Raw genomic sequence first — 22637 nt, 5'->3', positions numbered from 1 at the left:
TTATAATTGCATTTCGATATGTATGTATCCTTTATTATGGTATAATTTAACTACTTACGTAAAAATATATTAACATAAGTAACTTATTTACAGTTATTCTTATTAATATGTAACCTCGATCTTAGAAAACTCAACAATAAACCATAGAGCTTGTTCTTGTAGCGATACTAATAGGGCCCTATCTCAATAGGACACCAGAGTGGCGCATCCGCGGTCGCGCCACAAATAAATGTATGCAGTTGTATAAACGCTACACACACAGAATCACCACCACACCAGAGGGGTTAAAAAGACCACATCAAAACAATTCATCTAAAAAGCAATATTGCAATTTTACGTTTGCGCATATAAAAGTAAATGCGCAATGCCAACAAATGTCAAAAAGCAATATTATTTTTTTATGTGGCCTTTGTAACCCCCAGGTGTCAACTGCATACATTTTTGTGGTGACGCCACCAGGATGTCTTATATAAAATATAAGCGAAAAAACTTAACACCTATTGATAGAACTCTAAGACTGCGATAAGACTGACTGCACAGAGGAACCGCACACAGTCAAATAAGCAACCACGCGCAGTCGCTATATTCAACATTAAATTGCATAACACAACCCACACAATAGAATATTAACTTCACGCGGGCGACGCGACGTATGCATTTCTGTGCAGTCGATATTGACTGCATACAGTCGTGACTTCGACCCTAGAATAATCAATAATAACCACGTATTAGTTTTGCCCGATAATCGACTGTATATTGATTAATAATAATCGATTGTTCTAAACCTCTAAATAATCTAAATATTGATATGCCTACTGATACCGTCGATATTGGAAACTCTACAATTATATCGATTACAATCGATTATAATCTAATAATTGTTAGATATAATCGATTATATCGTATGTAAATTAATTGCAATACTATCGATTAAATCGGTTATAGAGCAATAATCGATTAATCGGCAACACTACCACGCACCACGAATCACAAACTCTCTGCCCCGCACCGATACGGGCTTCGAGCGAGCTTGATAGCCACTTTACTCTGTTTGATGGCCACTATACTCTTTAGAAATAACTGGAGTAAGGAAACGCGTGCGAGCGGATAGCCTCTCTTTTGCAAGTAACAGGTAAAAACGAGATCTTTGTATGTAGTATGCAGGCTGTGCTTTAACTTGACGTGGTCGCCTGCAGTCGTTTAGTAGTGGAAAGTTCGAAAGACGTTAAGTTGAAAAACACGAGTAGAACGTACAACGCAGTCCGTCGTATGGCTAAGTAGATTTCAATTTTCTATAAAATATATCATTTCTTCTTAATTCCTTTGCCATCCGGTCCGGCCGGTTTTGCTGATCGCGGAGTGTCGATCTGATACGATGGCGGGGTGACCGGTGCCTTCAAACCTGGCCATTTCCTTGCTATATATTCCACTACACCTGCAATCAAAACTTAAAATTATACACTATGTTATTTGTAGTAACAGCCGCCGTGGTCTAGTGGTTAGAGCGTTAGGCTCACGATCTGGAGATCCGGGTTCGATTCCCGATGGGGACATTGTCGAAATCACTTTGTGAGACTGTCCTTTGTTTGGTAAGGATTTTTGGCTTGAATCACCTGATTGTCCGAAAAAGTAAGATGATTCCGTGCTTCGGAGGGCACGTTAAGCCGTTGGTCCCGGCTATTAGCCGTAAAAACACCTCCATCAACCCGCAGTGGAGCAGCGTGGTGGAGTATGCTCCATACACCCTCCGGTTGATTGAGGGGAGGCCTGTGCCCAGCAGTGGGACGTATATAGGCTGTTTATGTATATATGTATTTGTAGTATTAAATAGTACGTCTATTCTTTCTTGTTCAGTCCTGCCATCTTGGCAGGGATCGACCCACACTGCGGTTCCTTAGACGCGGTCTCCATTCCAGAACACACTTGCACTAGCGGCAGCGAGCTGGCCACATTTGTCGCACACACAAATGTGGCCAGCTCGCTGCCACTACAGTTTTGTTAACTTTCAGAGCTATGTCGGTAGCATCTCAATCCCTGAACATAGCTTGCGCTCATGCTTGTAGTATAGCTAAACAACTACACCACGCCAGCTACGTCCTCGTTTGAATGAATTGTATGTGCGCAATTTCTGAACTTTCATCATACTAACACTCACTTTCCAAATCAATAGCACGTTGGCTCTTATCTATCCGTGGTCCCGGAAACACTCTTGACAACTCCATGATCAGATCCTCATCCACCTGAGCCTTCGCACTCTTCATATCCACCATCATCTGTTTCGGTATCAGCACTGTTGAGGTCTTCCGTATGTTCAGAAAGTATGACCTGAAAGAACATTTATTCAAAGTTAAAATAGAATAAAAAATATCTAAATATATAAAAGGAGAAACTGACTGACTAACATATCAACGCACAGCCTAAACGGCTAAACGTAGGCATTTGAAATTTGGAAGGGACGTAGCTTAGGTACCGTAGAGGTGCACTAAGAAAGGAATTCCCGGAATTCCTACGGGAACGGGAATTAGCGGGAAAATCCTTTTGTATGAAAAATCTAAACCGCTTAAGTCAGACGCTTGAAATTTGGCATGCAGGTACCTTAGTTAACTTAAAGCTTAGTTGCAACAGGATATTTCAAAAATTCCCACGGAAACGGGAGTTAGCGGGAAGAAACCTTTGTATGAAAAAATCTAAACTGCATAAGTTAGATGCTTGAAATTTGATATGCACTCCCTCACACACAAAGATCTCTCTTTTATAACACGCCACGCGGACGAAGTCGCGGGCAAAAGCTAGTTAATTATAAAATTATAAAAGGACGCCACACACAGAAACAAGACAATAACATAATTTGAAAATGTTCACAAAATAACAAGAAAAAATATAAATTTCATCGAAATGATCACGGTGGTGGATGTCCTGAAATAACCTCACTCAGCACAAGTCGTAGCGTCAACCACGACCCTGGTATTTTGTGGACTCTGCTGAGTGAGGCACAAACGTCATGTTCCGTAAATATACATGTGTTAGTAGTGTACATGAGATAGATTATAATAATACCAAATTACCCAGTATAGAGCCCACACCAAGGCTCTACTCTCTACTAAGTACTGACACTAAATACTGGATATAGCAAAATTCTTCTAAAGATCTCTTAATTTTCGATAGAAGAACACACTAATTCTTCTCCACACACACGTTCAATACACGTTCAGCTGCTTGTCTTCCCGGACATGTCGTAAAATCCGACAGAGGGATTGTGTCCTCTAACATGATAGACTAATGTTATGGACGATAGGCTGATCCCTTATCACCATAAGGTTCATCATATCCATCTTACGTCATCGTATCATCGTTGCAAGTTGTCTTTGATTACTTGTGGCTCTGCCCACCCCATTAGGGATTACGGGCGTGAGTTTATGTATGTATGTAATTCTTCTCCACCTACATAGATGACAATTTTTATGAAAACGCCGGCGAACATACGTATAGTTGGCGAAACATGCTAGTAGGCAGAATTAACATGGGGAATCGTACCCCGCGTATGTACATTATAATATATCCCAATAAGATAGTCAAAGGTACACCCATCACAAGATGAACTAAGTACCCATACCTCACCGAGCTGGTCGATAGACCAACGCGATAGGTGGTGATCCGTATCGCCGTCTAGAACAGTCGAGCCAACTGTGTTAGTGAATTTGCACTTAAGATAAATCAGTAACTCATTGGTGCAAGTCCGGTACCGGAGTTTGAACCGGTGTTCGCCGTTTAAGAAGCAAGCCGCTGATACACAGGACCAGGTTGTAAATGGAGTGTAAGAAGAATCAGAAAACTAACATGACATCAACCCTCTTCTTCTTAGGCCCCCTGGTGCCGAGGAAGTAGAGCCTCCTCATCAACAGGTCCCTCATATCGACGTCCTTCAGAGTATAGTTGCCCACCACACGACCGTGAGTCACTTTCGCATTCGCTCGATGTTTCAATGATAGTATTTGTTTCACTTCCTATGTAAAAAAGTACAACAGGGGGTTTAAAATGGCCACATCGTAACAATTCATTTAAGAAAGCAATATTGCTATTTGACATTTGTTTGCATTGCGCACTTACTTTTATATGTGCAAATGTCAAATTGCAACATTGCTTTCTTAGATGAATTGCTTCGACATGGCCATTTTAAACCCCCAGTAAGTGAAATATGGGGGCTATCCCCATAAAGTTTTCGTTCGATGCCTACTACAAACCATTTGGCTTTTTGGCTATTTTTCTTTCGGGCTTTATGATCCCTAATTTGCTTAGGACACTACTGGCTGATCACCAGATTGTCTGAAAGTAAGATGATCCGTTATTACTTACTGATGTAAATGAGTAGTCGTTACATGAGCCATGTCAGGTGCTTTTGGCGGCTCAATCGTAACCTTGACACCAGAGCTGATGATGTTGGTACTCCACCTCACAACCCATACGATAGAAGAAGACAAACTCCTTAATAACTACTACTATTACTACTTTTCTTAACGTATAGTTTATCTCCCCTTTCGGAGGGTATTTACCAGAGACAAGGGTCACAGACCAAATGTCTCTGGAAGGAGGGTATAATCATTATGTATCTGTCCGTTTAGTCATTATGTCAATGTCGGAGGATAGGAAGTTGCGTACTATCCGACAGGTGTTAAGTATGGCTGCTTTCTGCTTGATGACATACGTTTTGGTAAGGAGGCCTATTATTTTTTTTTTGTGTTTTTTTACTGTTGAACCATGGATTTTTTATTCCCTTTGATTGCCCTTCCTGAGCCTGTAGGTGATGATGATGTGATCCAGCTTATTTCGGCTACGGCGACCGCTTCAACTCCGACGTTCATGTGCTTGTATGTGGCTCATATAACCAATCTTGTTGGGAAATATCCTCGCACATAGCAACACAAACAGTTTAAGAATTTAAGGTTTTTTTTTCACAATACGGGTGGCACTCAGTATATCCCCACTGTCAACAGACCACTAAGAACAAATAACATACGAGGTGTTAGTAACATCGTAACGAAAACTTTGAGAGATGAATGAGAGAGAAGTTATCAAGTGGAATTTTCAGTGGAAAATTCATGTTATTGGAGTATGGAGCGTTAGGAGCACACTGTGAGTTGGTGACAGTATACCTACTTCAGCGAATTCCTTAGTGACTTCCACCTCATCCAGCATCAAAGTCTGCAGCTTCACGGACTTGAGCCGCATCTTCTTGAGGAGTTTGTAGGCTTCCTGGGGGCCTATAGGGTTGCAGGACAGATTCAGAACCTGTAATGCCTTCGCCGATCGTAACTTCTCCGTAATCGATTCTATTGATTGCAATGCCAGTCTGAAACGGTTATTGGATTTGGAAATGATAAAGAAGGACGAAGTCGAAGTCTAGAAGTCGTAATGGATCTATTCTGAACCAGCGTACGTGTATTAAACGATTGATAAATGTGGAGTAAGCAAGAGAAGTGTGTAAGACTCTGCTTACCCCGATGAGAAATAGGTGTGAGTTTATATACAGTCATGAGCAATATCATGTACCCACTTCAGAACCCTGTCGCAAAATCATATTTTACATTTAATGAGACTTAAATTGTCAAAAAAGTTAATGTGACATGGTTTTACAGTGTATACATATTAGTACTCGTGACCATATGAACGTAAAGAAGAACAAACTACTTTATATGTGTTGAAAAACTCGATAGTCTTCCGAAACACTATGGTTAGCTTGCTACAACGCTAGTTCACTGCGGGTTGGAAGTAGGGAATGCAATCCCGATCTCGCGAGATCTCGTCAAATTTTTCGGGATCAATCCCGAAGCATAATATGACGAGACCCCATTCGAGATTGACGGGATTGGGTGAATCTCCTTGAGTTATACTTTTTGTTTTGATTATGCAGATTATTGAGTTAGTAATATTGAAGAATAAAGGTTTGTTTCCTTTCAAAAATTATTTTGTTATAATTAACCTCACAAGCTAAGCTGGGGACAGGGAGGAGTGGAAGAAGAGAAGAGAGGCCTTTGCCCTGCAGTGGGACATTGAGGGCTATTAATAATAATTAACCTCACTATCACAAACAAGGAGTTTTCATCGTTTTTAGTCATTCTAACTTTTCATTTTTATGAACTAGACGAGATCCCGATAATTTCAGGATTGCATTCCCTAGTTGGAAGACTTCTAGTATAATAACCAACGTTATTAAACCATTCAGCTATCCAAAGTCATCTCATTGATTGTAATGAGAACGTCACACAGAGTGACGTTACGTGACGTCACAGACTCATAGAACTATTGGGGTTTACCGGGATTCTGTGAGCGCGACACGAAGCATACCCACACCGCGAGCGACAACGTAACCCGTGCCGACATAATTTAAAGGAGTCGCCATAATGTGGTCAGCCGGATCAAACCATATCTCACATAGTGAACGAGTGCCCTCTGCACCGGTTCCCAAGTGGCATAGCCGGGCTGCATTGTGTGACGGATGCGGCAGAGACTTGGTGAGGGGAGCTTCAGCTGGACATATGATCCACGCAGGATATTTTATTTTTGTCTGCCATACGCAATAATAATAATAATAATTCTGGGACATATTACTGTGTACCACCGATACAACACAAAAGTGCCGACTTTGTGTGTTTTTTAATTTTTATAAGTAATGTTAAATATGTATTTTAGGTTAAAGTATATATTTTTATAGGTCTTCGTTACCTGATATAACTAAATAAATAAATTACTGTAATTTACTTACTTATTGTTGCTCATATTTAGTTTCTGCAAGGTCCCGGTGGTAAGCAAGTCGCCGAGGAAGTCTCCACCCATCATTGCATTCCAGGACAAGTCCAGCTCTTGAAGGACTTTGCTCCCGCTAAGTGCCTTCACCAGAACCTTTAATGCTATAAAGTAAATAGGTTATTTTAATAATGGGAACTTTATTGGATATTTATAATAAATTTAATAAAGAGTTTTATTGATTTTGTTGAAGTATCTCAAACTTAAAAATATCAATCAATCAATCAATCAATAATACTTTATAAATAAAAAAAAAAAAAAATAATAAAATAAAATAATAAATAAAAAAAAATAATAATAATAATAATAATAATAATTTTGACAGAGCGATACTTACGGACATTTTGACAGAGCGATACTTACGGACAAAACCATTCATTATAACCGACCAGATATCACCCTTATTAACAAAGAAAAACGAACAGCACTGCTAATAGACATTGCCATACCCAATACACATAATTTACAGTCAACAATATCCGAAAAACTGAACAAATACACGGATCTAAAATACGAAATAGCACGGATGTGGAACCTTCATACAGTTACAATAGTTCCCATAGTCATTTCTACTACTGGCGTAATACCCAAACAGTTACTTCACAATATTCAACTCCTTGACCTACCCCGACAAATCTATAGTGTTCTACAAAAAGCCACAATATTAAATACATGCCGAATAGTCCGAAAATTCTTACAGACAGACCGACCTGCAACTTAACTCAATTTATTAAATGAGTGATCACTTGGTTTAGGCCCGTGATCACTTAAAAGTACCGGCCTTAACGAGCCGAGATGGAATCAGTCCAGATATATACATAATAATAATAAATAATAATAAATATCTTTATTCATTAAGTAAAATACATAATATAGTTACACTTTGGAAGTCAATTTTTACATAAATATATATTTTGTCGAACGTGTCACTGGCCTAAAACTACTGCAGCTTCTCACAATATGTATCGCCGAGATTTAAGTAGCTACAAGATAAACCTAGGCCCTAGACGTTCATAAAAAAATTGAATACAATTTCAGCAATTTGACTGCCCAATATTAGTTCCTGATGGTTATTCTCATGCATTTCTATCTTCTAAATAAATAATCCCATGACGCGAAAAGTTCACTTAAATGCAATGTAAATCAATGAAAAAGAAAAATGAGCACATAATAACGGGTTCTTACCGCGTTTAAATGCCTCTGTTTAAGTGTCGAAATATCGGGAGTCTCATATCCCCATTTAAACGCGGTAAGAACCCGTTATTATGTGCTTTAATTATGATAATAACCGCGTAAACTTAAAACAATGTAAGAAAAATGAGACTGATTTTTGATCATCTTCAACCAGCTTCTATTTAAAATAGAATAGAATAGAAATTGTTTATTATACATGGACGCCACACACAAAGATAAGACAATAACAGCTCTTTTTTTAACAATTACAAAAAGCATAGGAGGATGTTCATTACAATGATCATAAGGACGGCCCTTATATCTCAGGACGTCCACCTGGTGGTGGAAAAGGGCCTCACTCAGCACAAGTCGCGGCGTGAACCACGACGCTCGTATTTTGCTATTTCTAGAATAGAATTCTATAATTTATCTTTGACCCTGACTTCTAGTCTATTTATTGTTCGTATATGTATAAAGCACTGCTAAGAAGGCATCCCGCGTTTTATAGCCGTTTAGAAACTGGTAAATATTTGATATCGATTAGGTTAAAGGTTGGCCGGTTGTGGAGCAGCGGAGTGCGGAGTTTTACGGCTATTTGATGGGAGGATGGATACGTGTTGGAATTTAAAGTTTAATGTGTTTTACATTTAACCGCTAAATAGGTAATTTAATTTCAAAACTCTCTGGTCGTTGTAAACGAATTCCGAATGTTTCCCCGATTCCCAATCTGTTAATTTAAACAACCATCTTTTTATGGCTGTTTTGACATAATAAAGTACTTACAGCAATTCACCCCGTCAATATAGTTATAAATTAATACAAAACTTGATGAACACAATAAAGCACAGCTATTTGCTCCTTTAACATAGTTATTAATTAATACGAAACTTGATGAGCGGGGCAAACGTCAAAACTGCCATCATCGCGTGTTGCTAGTTTAGTTCGTAGTTGGCTTTACCAACCCACAATGAAACGTTTTTAAAAGAGTACTTAAATACATAAACGAGTAAACTCACAAATTCCTACAGTTCCAATTTCAAACAATTCATAATTCCAATTGCTAAAGTAAGATTCATTTGTTTTATAATTCAAATTTGAAAGTTTGCTTTCTATGCTGCCAGATGCAAATACATACATTTTTTAGAACGTTGCCGTCATTCAATTTAAAAAGTTAACGTTGTAAAATCGTAAAGGTAGAGATAATCCGTGCAGTTCCCATTTCCAACAGTTAATAATTCCTCTTGTAAAGAGGACGCGGGGGCGTTTCGGAATCGTTTAGCAGTTGAAACTTTTAGCCGGGGGTATTCCATTGCGACTGCTATTCATAAATATTAAACGTCAGTCGGCCAACTGGCGTTTTATTTCTCCTCGTGTGTGATACTGCGTCAATTTTGAGGGATTCCGAGTTTAATTGAGGTTCTTTCAATAAGAAAAACTATCGAATAGGTAATACCACGGTAATACGTATAATAAGCTGTAGGGTGAATTGGGAGGGTTTGATTGGATGTTGCAATTTGAGGTCTTTTTTTGTTTCTCCCCGTTTGGGATTGCGATATGGTCGAATCGAGACAACTTTAAACAAACACCGAGTTTGTTATACAATGTGAGTGCAATAAAGTATATTTGATTTGATTTTAAGTTTTACTTGACTTCCAATTCAGCAAAGAGCATACAATTTCCAAAAGTAAATGTACCAACTTGCCTTTGGGGTGATACATCAAGTTCCAAGACAGGTCCAAATGTGTGATACTTCTAACGTTGAACTCCAGTGCGCGCGCGAGCGCCTCAGCAGACGCCAATCCCAAGTTATTGTAACTCAAGTTCAACCTGTTGATTCGCATACAAGAATATCCAAGTACTTTACGCACAGAATAAACTACAAACTCAACTCAAAAATATCTTTATTCAGTTGGTAACATAGTTACTTGCACTTTAAGACAATTTTTACATAAACATTTTTTTTGTAGAACGTTTCATCCACCTAGAACTACATCTCACAACCCGCATAGCCAAGGAAAACTAGCTGCAAGAAAAACCTCAGAACAGCACCCTTCTCATCTTATCTGGCCTAAAGTGTCCCACTGCTGGGCAAAGGCCTCCCCCCATTTCTTCCAGGACTCTCTCTCCGGTGCTTCCTCCAGCCAGCCTTTCAGGAAATCATCCAAGTCGTCGCGCCATCTCCGCCTCGGTCTGCCACGCCTGCGTCTGTCTCTATTCGGAGACATTCTGTGGTGATCTTAGGCCACAGGTCGATAGGCATCCGACAGACGTGACCTCTCAAAACAAACAAATATGAACAGCCCCTTAGACGTTCTTAAAAAAACAAATCAAAGCAGTGTTCACTCAATTTATATACATACATAATCTCACGCCCACAAACCTTAAAATCTAATAGGATGGGCATAGCTACAAGCAATCAGAAAACAACTTGCAGCCACTTTTGATACGAAGTCCGAAAGGTGTGACAAACGGTACGGTGATAGATTTGTTTGACTTGTTTTATTGTAAGTTTTCCTCAGGCGGCAGGCCGCATATTTTATACGTCTATCTGAATATTCTGAAAAGGAACAACGGTCAAGACAAGCATGTCACTTAGTATACTTGCGACAGTATACATGGATTTAGTAACATTTCAAATTTTCCGAGCTCTTGCAAAGTAAAGAGCGTATATTCCGTGACATCTTTGTAGGGGAAACCGGGGGAATGTAAACATTTGCAAGCCACTCGTCGTTATGAGACGCCGCGCCGCACGTCCCCTGAATAACAATCACGTGGCACCAGCGCTGTTTTATTTGACATGTTATTCGTGACGCCACGTAAATATCAAAATTCTTATTTATACGCCGACGCAACTAACGCGCGTAATCCTGTCGAGGTATGCAAGGCCAGAAGTCATCAGAGGAGTTTGCATGGTTACCGTATATCGCGCGCAACGACTTATGTCTCGCGCAACTTCCAATAGTCGCACCAATAGTGGTACAAAATAAATCTTAAAAAAAACATACTGCCAATATCGTGTCGTCTCACGAAGACACCACAAAATTAGCTGTAGAGGTATAAAGCTGTAATAGATTATCGGTGGCTGTATTAGCAGTCGTTAATAACCATCAATCCGCACTGAGCCCGCGTGATGGTTTAAGGCCCGATCTCCCTATCCATCCATAGGAAAGGCCCGTGCCCCAGCAGTGATGAGATTATCTGTGACTTGTAGCGCTTCCTTCACCGATAAGTATTACAAGCGCGAGTTTATGTATGTACTCACTTATTAATGTTGGCACCCCTCGTAATCTTCTCAGCGAGCATCTTGACTCCGTCATCACAAAGCTGGTTCTTGCTAAGGTCCAGTACATCCAAGTTCGCATGGTGGAGTGAAGGTATCAAACGCTCCAGGCCCTCTGGGCCGATTCTGTCGATAGTTGAGAAGATAATATGAATACTCGGCCATAATTCCTAATAATTTACAGCTAGGAAAACGACCAGTAAGCTAAAAATTACCTAACCGAAGAAAGGCCGCAGTGTCATTTAAAAAAAATTTACATGGCTATCTTCACATGAAAAGGAGACAGAGTTACTTTCGCATTTACACGGCAGCAGAAGCATGGATAACTCCAAAATATTTCGAAAAGCGAAACCTTTAATCCTCTGCCGACCGATGTTCCTAAATCTTACAAACTATTTTTTTCTTCTGCAACATAACATAAGCTCACGACGATACCCGAATTGGGGTAGTCAGAGGTACATGCAACGGAAGATGAACAAAGTACCCACACCTCACCGAGTTTTCTGTTAGACTGACGTGATAGGTGGTGAGCCGTATCGCCGTCTATAAATGTCGAGCCAACTGTGTTAGTGAAAATCACAATAATGTACTTGATTTTTCTTCAAATCTAAAGCATTTTATTACACAGCACTTCATTCTTCTCTCCAGAACACCAAAAATGAGGGTGGACCTGCACTGCGCAAGAATAAGCTCCTTCAAGGATCGGTTCTCGCCGAGCAGTTCTCCAAGGTGGAAGCAGGCGTCCAGGTTGCGGTTGAGGAAGCTCGAGGTCAGATCCAGCCGCTGCACCACGCGATTCTTGGCCAGGGCCAGGCACATATTACGAACTCCTGCTGGATTCACTCCGTAGTACTGAAACAGACGGCTTGCTATAACGCCAAAACTCGCTTGGAGTTATACAAGCACAGTTGGTAAAACTAGGCATAAGCCGTAGTCTGAATTCCAACTGTATATTGGTCGAGTCTTCAAAGCTTAAGTGATCAGGCATTTAGACAGTCAGATACAGAGTAGATGTGCTTTACGCCATGTTGTCAGTTAATAACGGGTGAGATTGTGGCCAAATATGGACCTGTAGCCGGATAAAGAATACTGCGCATATACATAACATACATAAACAGCCTATATACGTCCCACTGCTGGGCACAGGCCTCCCCTCAAACAACCGGAGGGGGTATGGAGGTTACTCCACCACGCAGCTCCACAGCGGTTTGGTGAATAACGGATAGGACGGTAACTCCTCGCTCCCCACCAGCGACTGAGCTAGGTTTACCTCACCCGCCACAATCCACAATCGACCACAATCATGTGGGCTGTGCGCGGATTTTATATGTTCGAATTTTGGAATTGAACGCCGACGTCCTTTTGTCTGATTCCAATGTCCAGGTTGTGTCTATAAAAAATAAAAACAAACCTTCTGGCCAATTTACAAAAACATAATTTTTGATCGATTTTAGGAATCCTTTCACCACGATAGCAAGTCAAATATGTCAAACTCGGTCCCAAATAACGTCATTACTGTTGGAGCATTTTCTCCAAAAATATGAAGTGTCATACAAACCTATAATAACGCACGTCAATGTCAACCGTAGGCTCAATACGAAATTCTGTTACTAGAATCGTTATATCCTTCAGTCAACATTCAGAGGCCGCGCAAAACCAATTGAGGCAAGCCTGGCTTTGTAAAATGGGAATTTGATCAAAAACCGTGAACCGTTGGAACCGGTTATTTGATTTCATATGAACCGCTCGCCAAACCACAAAGCTGGTACGATTCAATTGATCAAGCTTGTCACAAATGTTACGAACAACGCCACTTCGAAACAGCTTTAATGTACTTCGCTTCGGTAATAAACTTTGCAAAATTCGTTCGAAAGAACACTGGCCATTCGACCATCATCGACAGCGATACGGCTCCCCACCTATCACGTTGGTCTAACAAAAAGCTCTGTAACGAGTACCTTGCAATAGATGTACTTTAAGCACCCTAATTGAGATATGGTCGTAAGTTTAAGTTATGTTATTAAAAGGTCATTGTCTGCGCCGCATGACGTCAGCCAGCGGGGCGCGGGAGCGACCGATGCCGCCGCGCCACCACACACATTCGCCTTGACCTTTTTTTGTAGATTTGCCGCAGATGACATTAACTACTTGGCCGGACAAGTGGGGGGAGAGCTGGAGGCTCTCACACGGTACAACGTTTAAGAAAACAGGCTTGAGGGTGCCCAGTTGGGCGCGAACCTCGGCTCAGGGCGTCGTCTGAGAGGAAAAATATTTGAAAGAATTAATTAACCTTAGTGGGTCGATAGCGTTAAGCGCTGATTGAATCAAATCATTTACTTAACGCTAGCTTAGCGCTTATCGCTATCGACCCACTAAGGTCGATTAATTCTTTCAATTCGCCTTAACCATCGTTCGATGCGCACACCGTCGTGCGGGCATACCTGTTTTGTATCTTCTTATGTACGAACATTAAATAGTCTTTACTTCATTAAGTCATTTTTATGAATAGTGTTCTCACGAACAGGTATTAATAGCTTTGTTCCAATAATACTGGTGTTGAAGAATCAGTTTTGAACTACACTGACATATTATTAATAATTATAATAAATATATAACATAAACAACCTATATAATATGTCCCATTGCTGGGCAAAGGCCTCCCCTCATTCAATCGAAGGGATATGGAGCGTACTTCACCACGCTACTCCACTGTGGGTTGGTGGAGCTGTTTGGGCTAGTAGCCCGGGACTTCCGAAGCACGGAATCATCTTACTTTTTCGGATAATCAGATGATTCAACCCTGCAATGTCCTTACCACACGAAGGACAGTCTCACAAAGATATTTCGCCAATGTCCCGATCCGGAATCAAACCCGGACATGGCAAATAGCGGCCTTATTTCTTAAAGCTTTTGCTGTTTCTTGTCCAAATGTTAAATGCTGACCAACTGCAAACTGTAGTACCATTTTTATTGCGATTATGAATTATGAATTCTTTTCCAGTTCTAGAATATTATGAAAAAAAAAATAAAAAAAAAAAATACTTGCTCGTAAATTGATGACGTTCTCAATAAGGCCTCGATAGAAGTCCCTCACTGGAGGCATGGCAGTTTCCTTGCATAGCTCCAAGTAGCGTATCTGCCCTTGCGCATCGTAAACCGTTGCCGGCACTACAGAATTAATTCAACATAATACAAAGGCTGTTAGGCGTTGGAATTGCGAAAGCGGTATATAAAGCGAAAGTTGATGGCATGGCTGGCAGAGGAAGACCTAGAAGCACTTACATTGACCAAATTGGAGATGTCCTTAGAAAAGGTTTAGTACGATCTACTCTGGACCGGCGTAGGTGTTTGAAGCGATTGATGAATGTGGAGGAAGCAAGAGAAGTGTCAGGATCGAAGCATATGGAATTCTATAGTCTCTGCTTACCCCGGTGGGAAATAGGCGTGAGTGTATGTATGTATGTTAGGAGTTAGACCACATTTAAAAAAGTTTAAAACTACAAATATAATGACAATGATACGTGGATTTCAGAAGCATGGAAACATCTTTATATTTCGGACAATCACGTGATGTCAGCCTTCAATGTCCTTACAAAACTGGAGACAGACTCACACAGAGATATTTTTGTTTGAAATGTCCACCGGGAGTCGAACCCAGAACTTCAGGATCGAGAGCACAACGCTCTAACCAGTGGAGCACGGATATTTCATTAATGGGATACACAGAACAGATTGTAGACAACACATCATCATCATCATCAACATCATCTTCCTGCCCTTATCCCACTCTACTCGTAAGTGGGGTCGGCATAACATTCATTTCTGTCAATCGTCATCTCAGTATTCATACCTTTCACACACATTCCTTCTTCGCACAATCCATCCACACTTTCGTGGGTTTCTAGAGACAATACAACTGCACAAATATCGACATATTTACTTGGTTCCTCCAAAGCCAAAACTATCCCGGGATCAGTAACGGCAGGGTAGTTGTAGTACGGGTGTCGCAGGACCTCACTGTCTGACGCTGTGATGTACTTGACGCACACCTCACCACTGCCAGGGTCGTACTTACCCTTCTTGAAGAGGGCTATCTGATGGAAGAAGAAACAAGTAAACAGAGCACTATCAAGGAACGTAGCCTTTGCGTAACGGACGCGTAGTAATTGCGTAGCGTCCGCGTAGCGCAAGCGTAACGTATTAGGAAAGCGAAATATTTTAGCTTGACTTTTTTTGGTTAAGCCGTTGATGCCGGCTATTAGCCGTAAAAACACCTCCACCAACCCGCAGTGGAGCGGCGTGGTGGAGTATGTTCCATACCCCCTCCGGTTGATTGAGGGGAGGCCTGTGCCCAGCAGTGGGACGTATATAGGCTGTTAATGTTATGTTGTTTCTAACTTTAACTTTTGCATAAGACATTTTCGATAAGGACAGTCAGGCCGAATGATACTTCATCTCAAACTCATCTGTTTATAGTCAATGAGACTGATCGCAAGATAAAACCACAGAAAAAAAAACTTTTCACAAATCATGTATATTATCATAAAAATCATGTATGTATGTATGTTATACACCTATGATCCAAATGTGAATTCAAACTATAAAGTCTCAGCGGTCTAAAGCCCGAGCCGAGATTCAAACCCGTAACACTACGAGACGTAAGTCACGCGTTTTCCAAACAGAGCTAAATAACGTAACGTTTTTATTATTATCTCGGGGCTATAGAGTCCCAGACTTTTGAAAGGCATCACGTAGAGGCCCCTTGAGACAGTAGCTATCACGGATCAGACATAATAAATATTTAAAGTTATACCTTAGGAGACTCCGTGAACGAATCTCCACGTCCAAATAGTAAAGATGACCACTCCTCCATAGGAGGGTCGGTGGTGGACGACGAAAGTTCATTCTCGAAAAGTGTATCCACCTCCTCATTTACTACAGTCCCTTGACTTAACCTTGAAATATCTGAAGCCATATTCAGGATAAACCTTTTTGATTTGTAATTAAAAATAAAATTTAGCGATTCAAGTTGTAAGCTTCACGGAGCTATGCGCTAAAAAGCTGTGAGCTGTTCTGTAATTCAAGGCGTATTATCTTCTCCAAGGAATGTCGCTGTGACAGTTGCGCATAGCGCATTATTCTGTCGCCATGTCACTATTCTGTCGTCTTGAGTAAAAAAAAATATATTGAAAACTTTTTGTTGTCTATACTACATGGAGCAACACGGATCTCCGGCGGATCGGAGCTGTACAGTCATGAGCAATAAAATGTACCCACTTAAGGACTCTGTCGCATTAACATATTTGACATTTAGTGAGAGTTACAGTTCAATTTGTCAAAAAAGTTAATGTGACATGGTACCAAAGTGTATGCTCGTGACCGTACTCACAAATGTTAGATAGAAAAGAATCGATCGACCTAATATCGACTGATAGGTACATCACTATACTAATGAACGTCACAACACTAGCTTACGAACTTTGATAGATCTAATTCCTACCGCGCATTGAGACGATTGTAAAATGTTATCTTGTAGGAATATTATCAATGATGATGACTGTAGTGAACAGTGCCCTGTTTATCAAAACTTACAAGCCCTGTATTACAAAAAAAAACCTTGTAAAAATTTTCATTATTACAAGAATGTGTTTATCAAAAGTACACATGTAAATTACAAGTGTCAATATTTATTCCACAAGTATAATTTACAATCCCTCAACTTTTTTGATAAACGTAATTTACACGTACGGTCACGAGTACTAATATGTATACACTTTGAAACCATGTCACATTAACTTTTTATCAAATTAAACCGTAAGTCTCATTAAATGTTAAATTATGATAGTGCGACAGGGTTTTAAAGTGGGTACATGATATTGCTCATGACTGTACTCGTGAGTAACTTGTAGCTTGTGAACATGTAGACTTTTCTTCTTCTTATCGTGTGGGTTGTGAGGTGGAATACTAGCCTCATCAACCCTGGTGTCAGGGTTACTATTGAGCCGCCAAAGGCCCCTGACATGGCTCATATAACGACTACTTACTTACATCAGTAAGTAGTAACCGGGACCAACGGCTTAACGTGCCTTCCGAAGCACGGATCATCTTACTTTCGGACAATCAGGTGATCAGCCTGTAATGTAACATGTAGACTTGTAAGTTTTGATAAACACGGCACTGGTCGTTTCTGTTTAATACAATTTAGAACTTCTATGCTGTTCTGGAAGCGAATAAAAAACATAGAACACGTTCACCTGCTTGTCTTAACGGGCTTGTCGTATAATCCGACAGAGGGATTGTCTCTTTTCCCACATAATGGACAATTGTTACGGGCGATAGCTTGATCCGTTGTTTAACATATTCATCTTAGGATTTTCTTATCGAGAGTTGTTTTTGGTTACTTGTGGCTCTGCCCAGCACATTAAGGCTTACGAACATGAGTTTATGAATGTCATAAATTTCTAAACTTCAATTCTTCATGCGCGTTTTTCTGTTTTAAAGCGTGAGCGCGGATCTCTAAGTCTATGGTTTTATTTACCTATCACCCAAATCGATCCGCGGAAGTCCGTGTTGCTCTATGCCAAAATCAGATCAAAGAGAAGGTGAATGTCGTGTCTTGTATGGAAGTGAAAGAATTGGCCTTTGAAGAAGAGCGTGTCTCTTAAATTAGTGATGATCACCAAAGTCACATACGTACATCATAAAGGCCTATCACTGAGATCGATATCACAGTTCCATGTGAAACTAATTCTCAATATCAGTATGCCACAGAACATTCAAAACGACTAATGTAACTCGAAATGGGAGTTATCTCTGCAAATAGGGTGATTTCAAACACAACGGCACAGGTAGGGAACCAGGAGTTCGTTTTAGATATTTAAGATGCAAAGTTTAGCTTCTATCATGAGGTAGAATAATACTACGTATAGAACGGACACTTACCGGCCCGCACCAATTCGTATCGGTGCCAAGCTATATTTACCTGACCCCCCGCTGGGTCTCACTTTAGTCTAAATGGAGTAAAGGAGCGCCCTTTTTACTTATTCCTAAACCAACTTTCCGCCCGCAAGTTTCGCCGCATGGACTTCCGTTATCGTTTTTCCTTCCCCTTTTCATCCCCTTATAGAGTATTTTGTGGGTTAAAAACTTTGTTATGTTCTTCACTAGGTCGCCAACAATGTCCATACCTCATCTAAACCGGTTCAATAGTTTAAGCGTGAAAACATAAGAGACAAACGTCATTTATAAGTTTGGATGAGAGTAAAAGAAAATGGACAGGACTAAATGTATTTGAAGGGTATTAAGGGCAAAGCATCTGGCTGGATAGGAACAGTGAGAGATGGGAGGTCTTTGACTCAGCAGTGAGACACAACCATCATTCATCTCCATGTTATCCCGTTTCTCACAGGGTCCGCTTACCTAACCGGAAGATTTGACAGGTCCGGTTTTCTTTTGGTCTGACTTTCCAACCCGTGAAAGGAACACTAGCCCAATACAGGTTAAGTAACCTCCGAAGCGCAATTCTCGGTAATGTGGGTTTCCTCACGATATTCCCTTCACCGCTGAGCACGTGATAATCTTTATGATCCAAACATGGTTCGAAAATAAAATGGGCACATTAAACTAAAGAAATAAAAAGGGGGGTACCTCCTAGATCCGGTTGTGTCTGGGGCAAAAAGCGTCATGTGCCGACTGGCGGCAATATCGCGGCGAGTAAACATTTGCGGACGCTTCACTGTACAAACGGCGCTCCACACACCGCACGCCACAGCTTTCAAACGAAAAAAAACATCGGTTATCCTTTAATTTGTAAAATGTTACGTCTTTTTAAAAAGATAGCAATTTAGTAGCGACTGGTTTAATCGAGTCAAACGTTTGTAAACTCCTTATTATTATGTGAAGTTGATAAGAAGGCGCGTTTTATTAACCAATCTAACCCCTCCTGCAACATTACGCGTAAGGATAGCGTAGCAGAGCAGTCGAGGCGGGCCTGTAGCATAGAATAAAAAGCTTATTACACCTACCTGCCGGCAAGCTAGATGCGTCAAGGTCACGGGTGGTTACCATGGTTACTCCCCACCAACTCCTGATCAGATCGTGTAATCTAAGACAGCGTTTCCAATGACGCGGAGCTGTGCAGAGATGAGCGGAGATGTGCAGGAATCGACCAATCACCGTGAGGGAGAGAGAACAGAGCGTCTTCGTTTTTCGCTGTCTCGAACGCTGTGATTGGTCAAATCCGCACATCTCCGCTCTTCTCCGCCCATCTCCGCTTCTGTGGAAACCCATCCCAAACCCCACGAATTGGTGGGGAGTAACCATGGTAACCACCCGTTACCTTGACGCATGTAGCCTGCCGGACAGGTACAAGTGTAATAAGCCCTTATGGGATAATATAATACTACGTACCTGTAGGCTAGATAATGATAAATAAGTAATATTCTCTTTGCTGGTCTAAGAATAAGATTTCCTACTTTTTATTAAATATCTTCTGTCGTGTGGGTTGTGAGACCAAGACCGACCTCATCAACCCTGTTGTCAGGATTACTATTGAGCCGCCATAGATCCCTGACGTGGCTCATGTAACGACTATACTTACTTAAATAAACAGTAGCTGGGACCGACGCTGATTTACGTGCCATCATGCCGAAGCATGGATCATCTTACTTTCTGACAATCGGGTGATCAGTTAGCAATACCCCGTGGAGGGTGGGAGGGATGTGGCTTACCCAACTAGTAAGCCAACTAGTTCCGTCCACATGCAACAGATGGCGCTAGCATTCAAAATCGCGTTTCGAATAGTGGCGCCATCTGTTGCATGTGGACGGAACTAGCTGGCTTACTAGTTAGGTCTGCCACAAAGTCATTTTTAGTATGTCAAACCACTAGACTGAACAATCACTAGACTGGAATAAGTATTAAACAGTGTGTAAGTACTTACTTTAAATTATAAACTAAAACTTATTAATGTTCATCTCCAAAATATTTGTAAGTACTTTTAAAAACAAACCGATAAGTAACAACTTACTGAGAAATAATGATTTTATCAAAGAGAATAATAACGAATACAACTTTTAAGACATCTTTTAAGTTAAAAAGAATAGAAAATACCAACCTATAATATACTTACGTTTATGCTTACATTTCGACAATAAAGAATATTATAAACTTTTTACGGGACAGACTCATGACATTTTATTAAGAGCTTCTCTTGTATAATAAACATTTTATTTGGAAATCAAACGAGCTTACGATCGTACTTTTTATGTATTATGTTTACATGGCGCATATAAATGCTGTTATTTGCGTTATTTTATGTTTAGTAGCCCTTCGAAGACGTCTGGGCTCTTGAGGGGTCAAATAACATGACAAACAAATGTATTTTATTATCTTAATTTTTTCCAAACTATATTCAACATCACTAAATTATTTGTAGGTAATATGAAGAAGTGTGTCAGAATCGAAGGAAATGGAATTCCATAGTCTCTGCTTACCCCGGTGGGAAATAGGCGTGAGTATATATATATGTATACTTTATACGAAACTTGCCACTAGATGAGACTTGCAGAACATCAGAAATAATCATGAAAGCAAGGTAGATTATGCCAGCTATCTATAGAAATATACACACAAAAATAAGATTTCCAATCTTTGCTAGGCACAGTCTAGCCCGCTAATTGGATACCTAATGGTTTTCATTTTCACCATAATTATTGATCACATTTGCTAGCACGAAGGAGAACCGTGGTACCCCAGTTGGTAGAACGCTTGCCTCTCACTTTGAGGTCGCAGGTTCGAATCCAGCACAGGCCTAAACCAATTATTGTCGAATTTGTTTTCAAATTCAGATTTGGATCATAAATGATTGTAACATCGTGAGGAAACCCACATTTCCGAGAAATGCATTTTCGGAGGTATGTGACCTAACCTGTAAGTATTGGGCTGATTTTCCCTTCGCGGGTTGGAAGGTCAGACAGGCAGTCGCTTCTGTAAAAACCGGACCTGTCAAATCTTCAGATAAGGTAAGCGGACCCTGTGAAAAACGGGATAATGTGAGATGATTTGCTAGCACGAAGGTCTTTCTTAGCTTTTCTTCAGCTCAACAGTCTCGCCTCTAAAAACCGTAAAAACACACCCCAACTCTTGAGTCTCTTAACACCTCCATTGCGTATAAATCTTGCGTGGAAACAATAGAGAGACGACGGGTGTGGAATCATAAAAACGCCATTACGAAGCCGTTAACAGATCCAATACTGAACCGAGGTGTGCTGACGGAATCACGAGAACATCACGCGAAATGGCACACCCTGTTTTTATTCTTTATTTAAATAAGGCCCAGATAACGGGCGACGTTGTTGAAAAATGTTTTCATTTTGTTTCTTTATGTTTTTTTTTTGGATTTGCAGAATTTATTAAAGGAGATGGAATTATAGGTACTCATATTGGTGGCATTTACTAAATTAAGCCTTTGAGGCGCTAGGTAACCATTTATGTGGACTAACGTAGATGTTTATACTTCATTATTTCATGACTAATTCATTTTGCAAGTTTCATTTTTACTAATAGGATTTGCAATCGTCCTTACTTACTGAAAATTTAGATCGCCTAAATAGTCTTTTTATACCAGCGTTTTCGACCTCAAAGTTGCTCCGACCAGATCAAAATTGTTTCTTTCTTTATTCCTACTACAACCTAGGTATTTTTATAACCAAAAATAAAGATTTTCTATTGATCCAAAGATGCGTTATAGACCATTACAGATGTCGTATATCGCTCACGTTGGCACAGAATACCTAAAGAATAATACTACACATAGAATGGACTCTCTCCAACCCACACCAATTTACTTAATTAGTTAATTTATTTCGAATTAAAGCGTTGGGCCCCCGATCCAGAGGTCCCAGGTTCGAATCCAGGTGGAGACATACCACTAAAATGACTGTGATCCCTAGTTTTGTTAGGACATTACATGCCGATCACCTGATTGTCCGAAAGTAAAATGATCCGTGCTTCGGAAGGCAAGTTAAGCCGTTGGTTCCGGTTACTACGTACTGATGTAAATTAGCAGTCGTTATATGAGTCACGTCAGGGGCCTTTGGCGGCTCAATAGTAACCCTGACACCTGGTTTGACGGGGTTGGTAAACTACCTCACAACCCACACGATAGAAGAAGAAGATTTAATTCATAATAAATAAATATAATTACGACAAACTTACATAAAACAAACATGTTCCCACAAAAACATTGGCGCCACTTGTTAATTTCCAGAACACACAAATAATAAAATTCCCTGTAATTTCCACATTGACTTAACAATTTGCACGCTGTTGTCCGAGAATGGAAATTTTAAAAATAAATATTGAATGTAGGAAAACAAACATT

At 40.3% G+C, this 22637-nt stretch overlaps 1 protein-coding gene across 1 annotated transcript; it reads right to left on the bottom strand.

The window, feature by feature from the left end:
- Positions 1-968: 968 nt before the first annotated feature.
- On the bottom strand, positions 969-16229 carry LOC126366925 (leucine-rich repeat-containing protein 74B-like). The gene is made up of 11 exons (XM_050010268.1): positions 16068-16229; positions 15195-15348; positions 14301-14422; positions 11925-12106; positions 11237-11380; positions 9677-9801; positions 6761-6905; positions 5155-5347; positions 3838-4004; positions 2156-2325; positions 969-1435 (listed from the first exon to the last, which is right to left on the bottom strand). The coding sequence occupies exons 1-11, from the start codon at positions 16227-16229 to the stop codon at positions 1305-1307; spliced, it is 1695 nt and encodes a 564-aa protein (XP_049866225.1). The 3' UTR covers positions 969-1304.
- Positions 16230-22637: the final 6408 nt, after the last annotated feature.

Source organism: Pectinophora gossypiella, chromosome 5 (genome assembly GCF_024362695.1).
Source record: "Pectinophora gossypiella chromosome 5, ilPecGoss1.1, whole genome shotgun sequence".
NCBI classification, from domain to species: domain Eukaryota; kingdom Metazoa; phylum Arthropoda; class Insecta; order Lepidoptera; family Gelechiidae; genus Pectinophora; species Pectinophora gossypiella.
Note: the sequence above shows the minus strand (reverse complement) of the source record. Positions and strands in the feature narration are given on the sequence as shown.

What these genes read in the sequence shown, in the direction of transcription:
- LOC126366925 (XM_050010268.1), bottom strand. Translation starts at nt 16,229, where the DNA reads ATGGCTTCAGATATTTCAAGGTTAAGTCAAGGGACTGTAGTAAATGAG. An exon ending in CTTATTCTTGCGCAGTGCAG is followed by an intron (nt 11,381 to 11,924) that starts GTCCACCCTCAT and finishes AACTATCGACAG; the next exon opens with AATCGGCCCAGAGGGCCTGG. An exon ending in TCACTAAGGAATTCGCTGAA is followed by an intron (nt 4,005 to 5,154) that starts GTAGGTATACTG and finishes TTTTTTACATAG; the next exon opens with GAAGTGAAACAAATACTATC.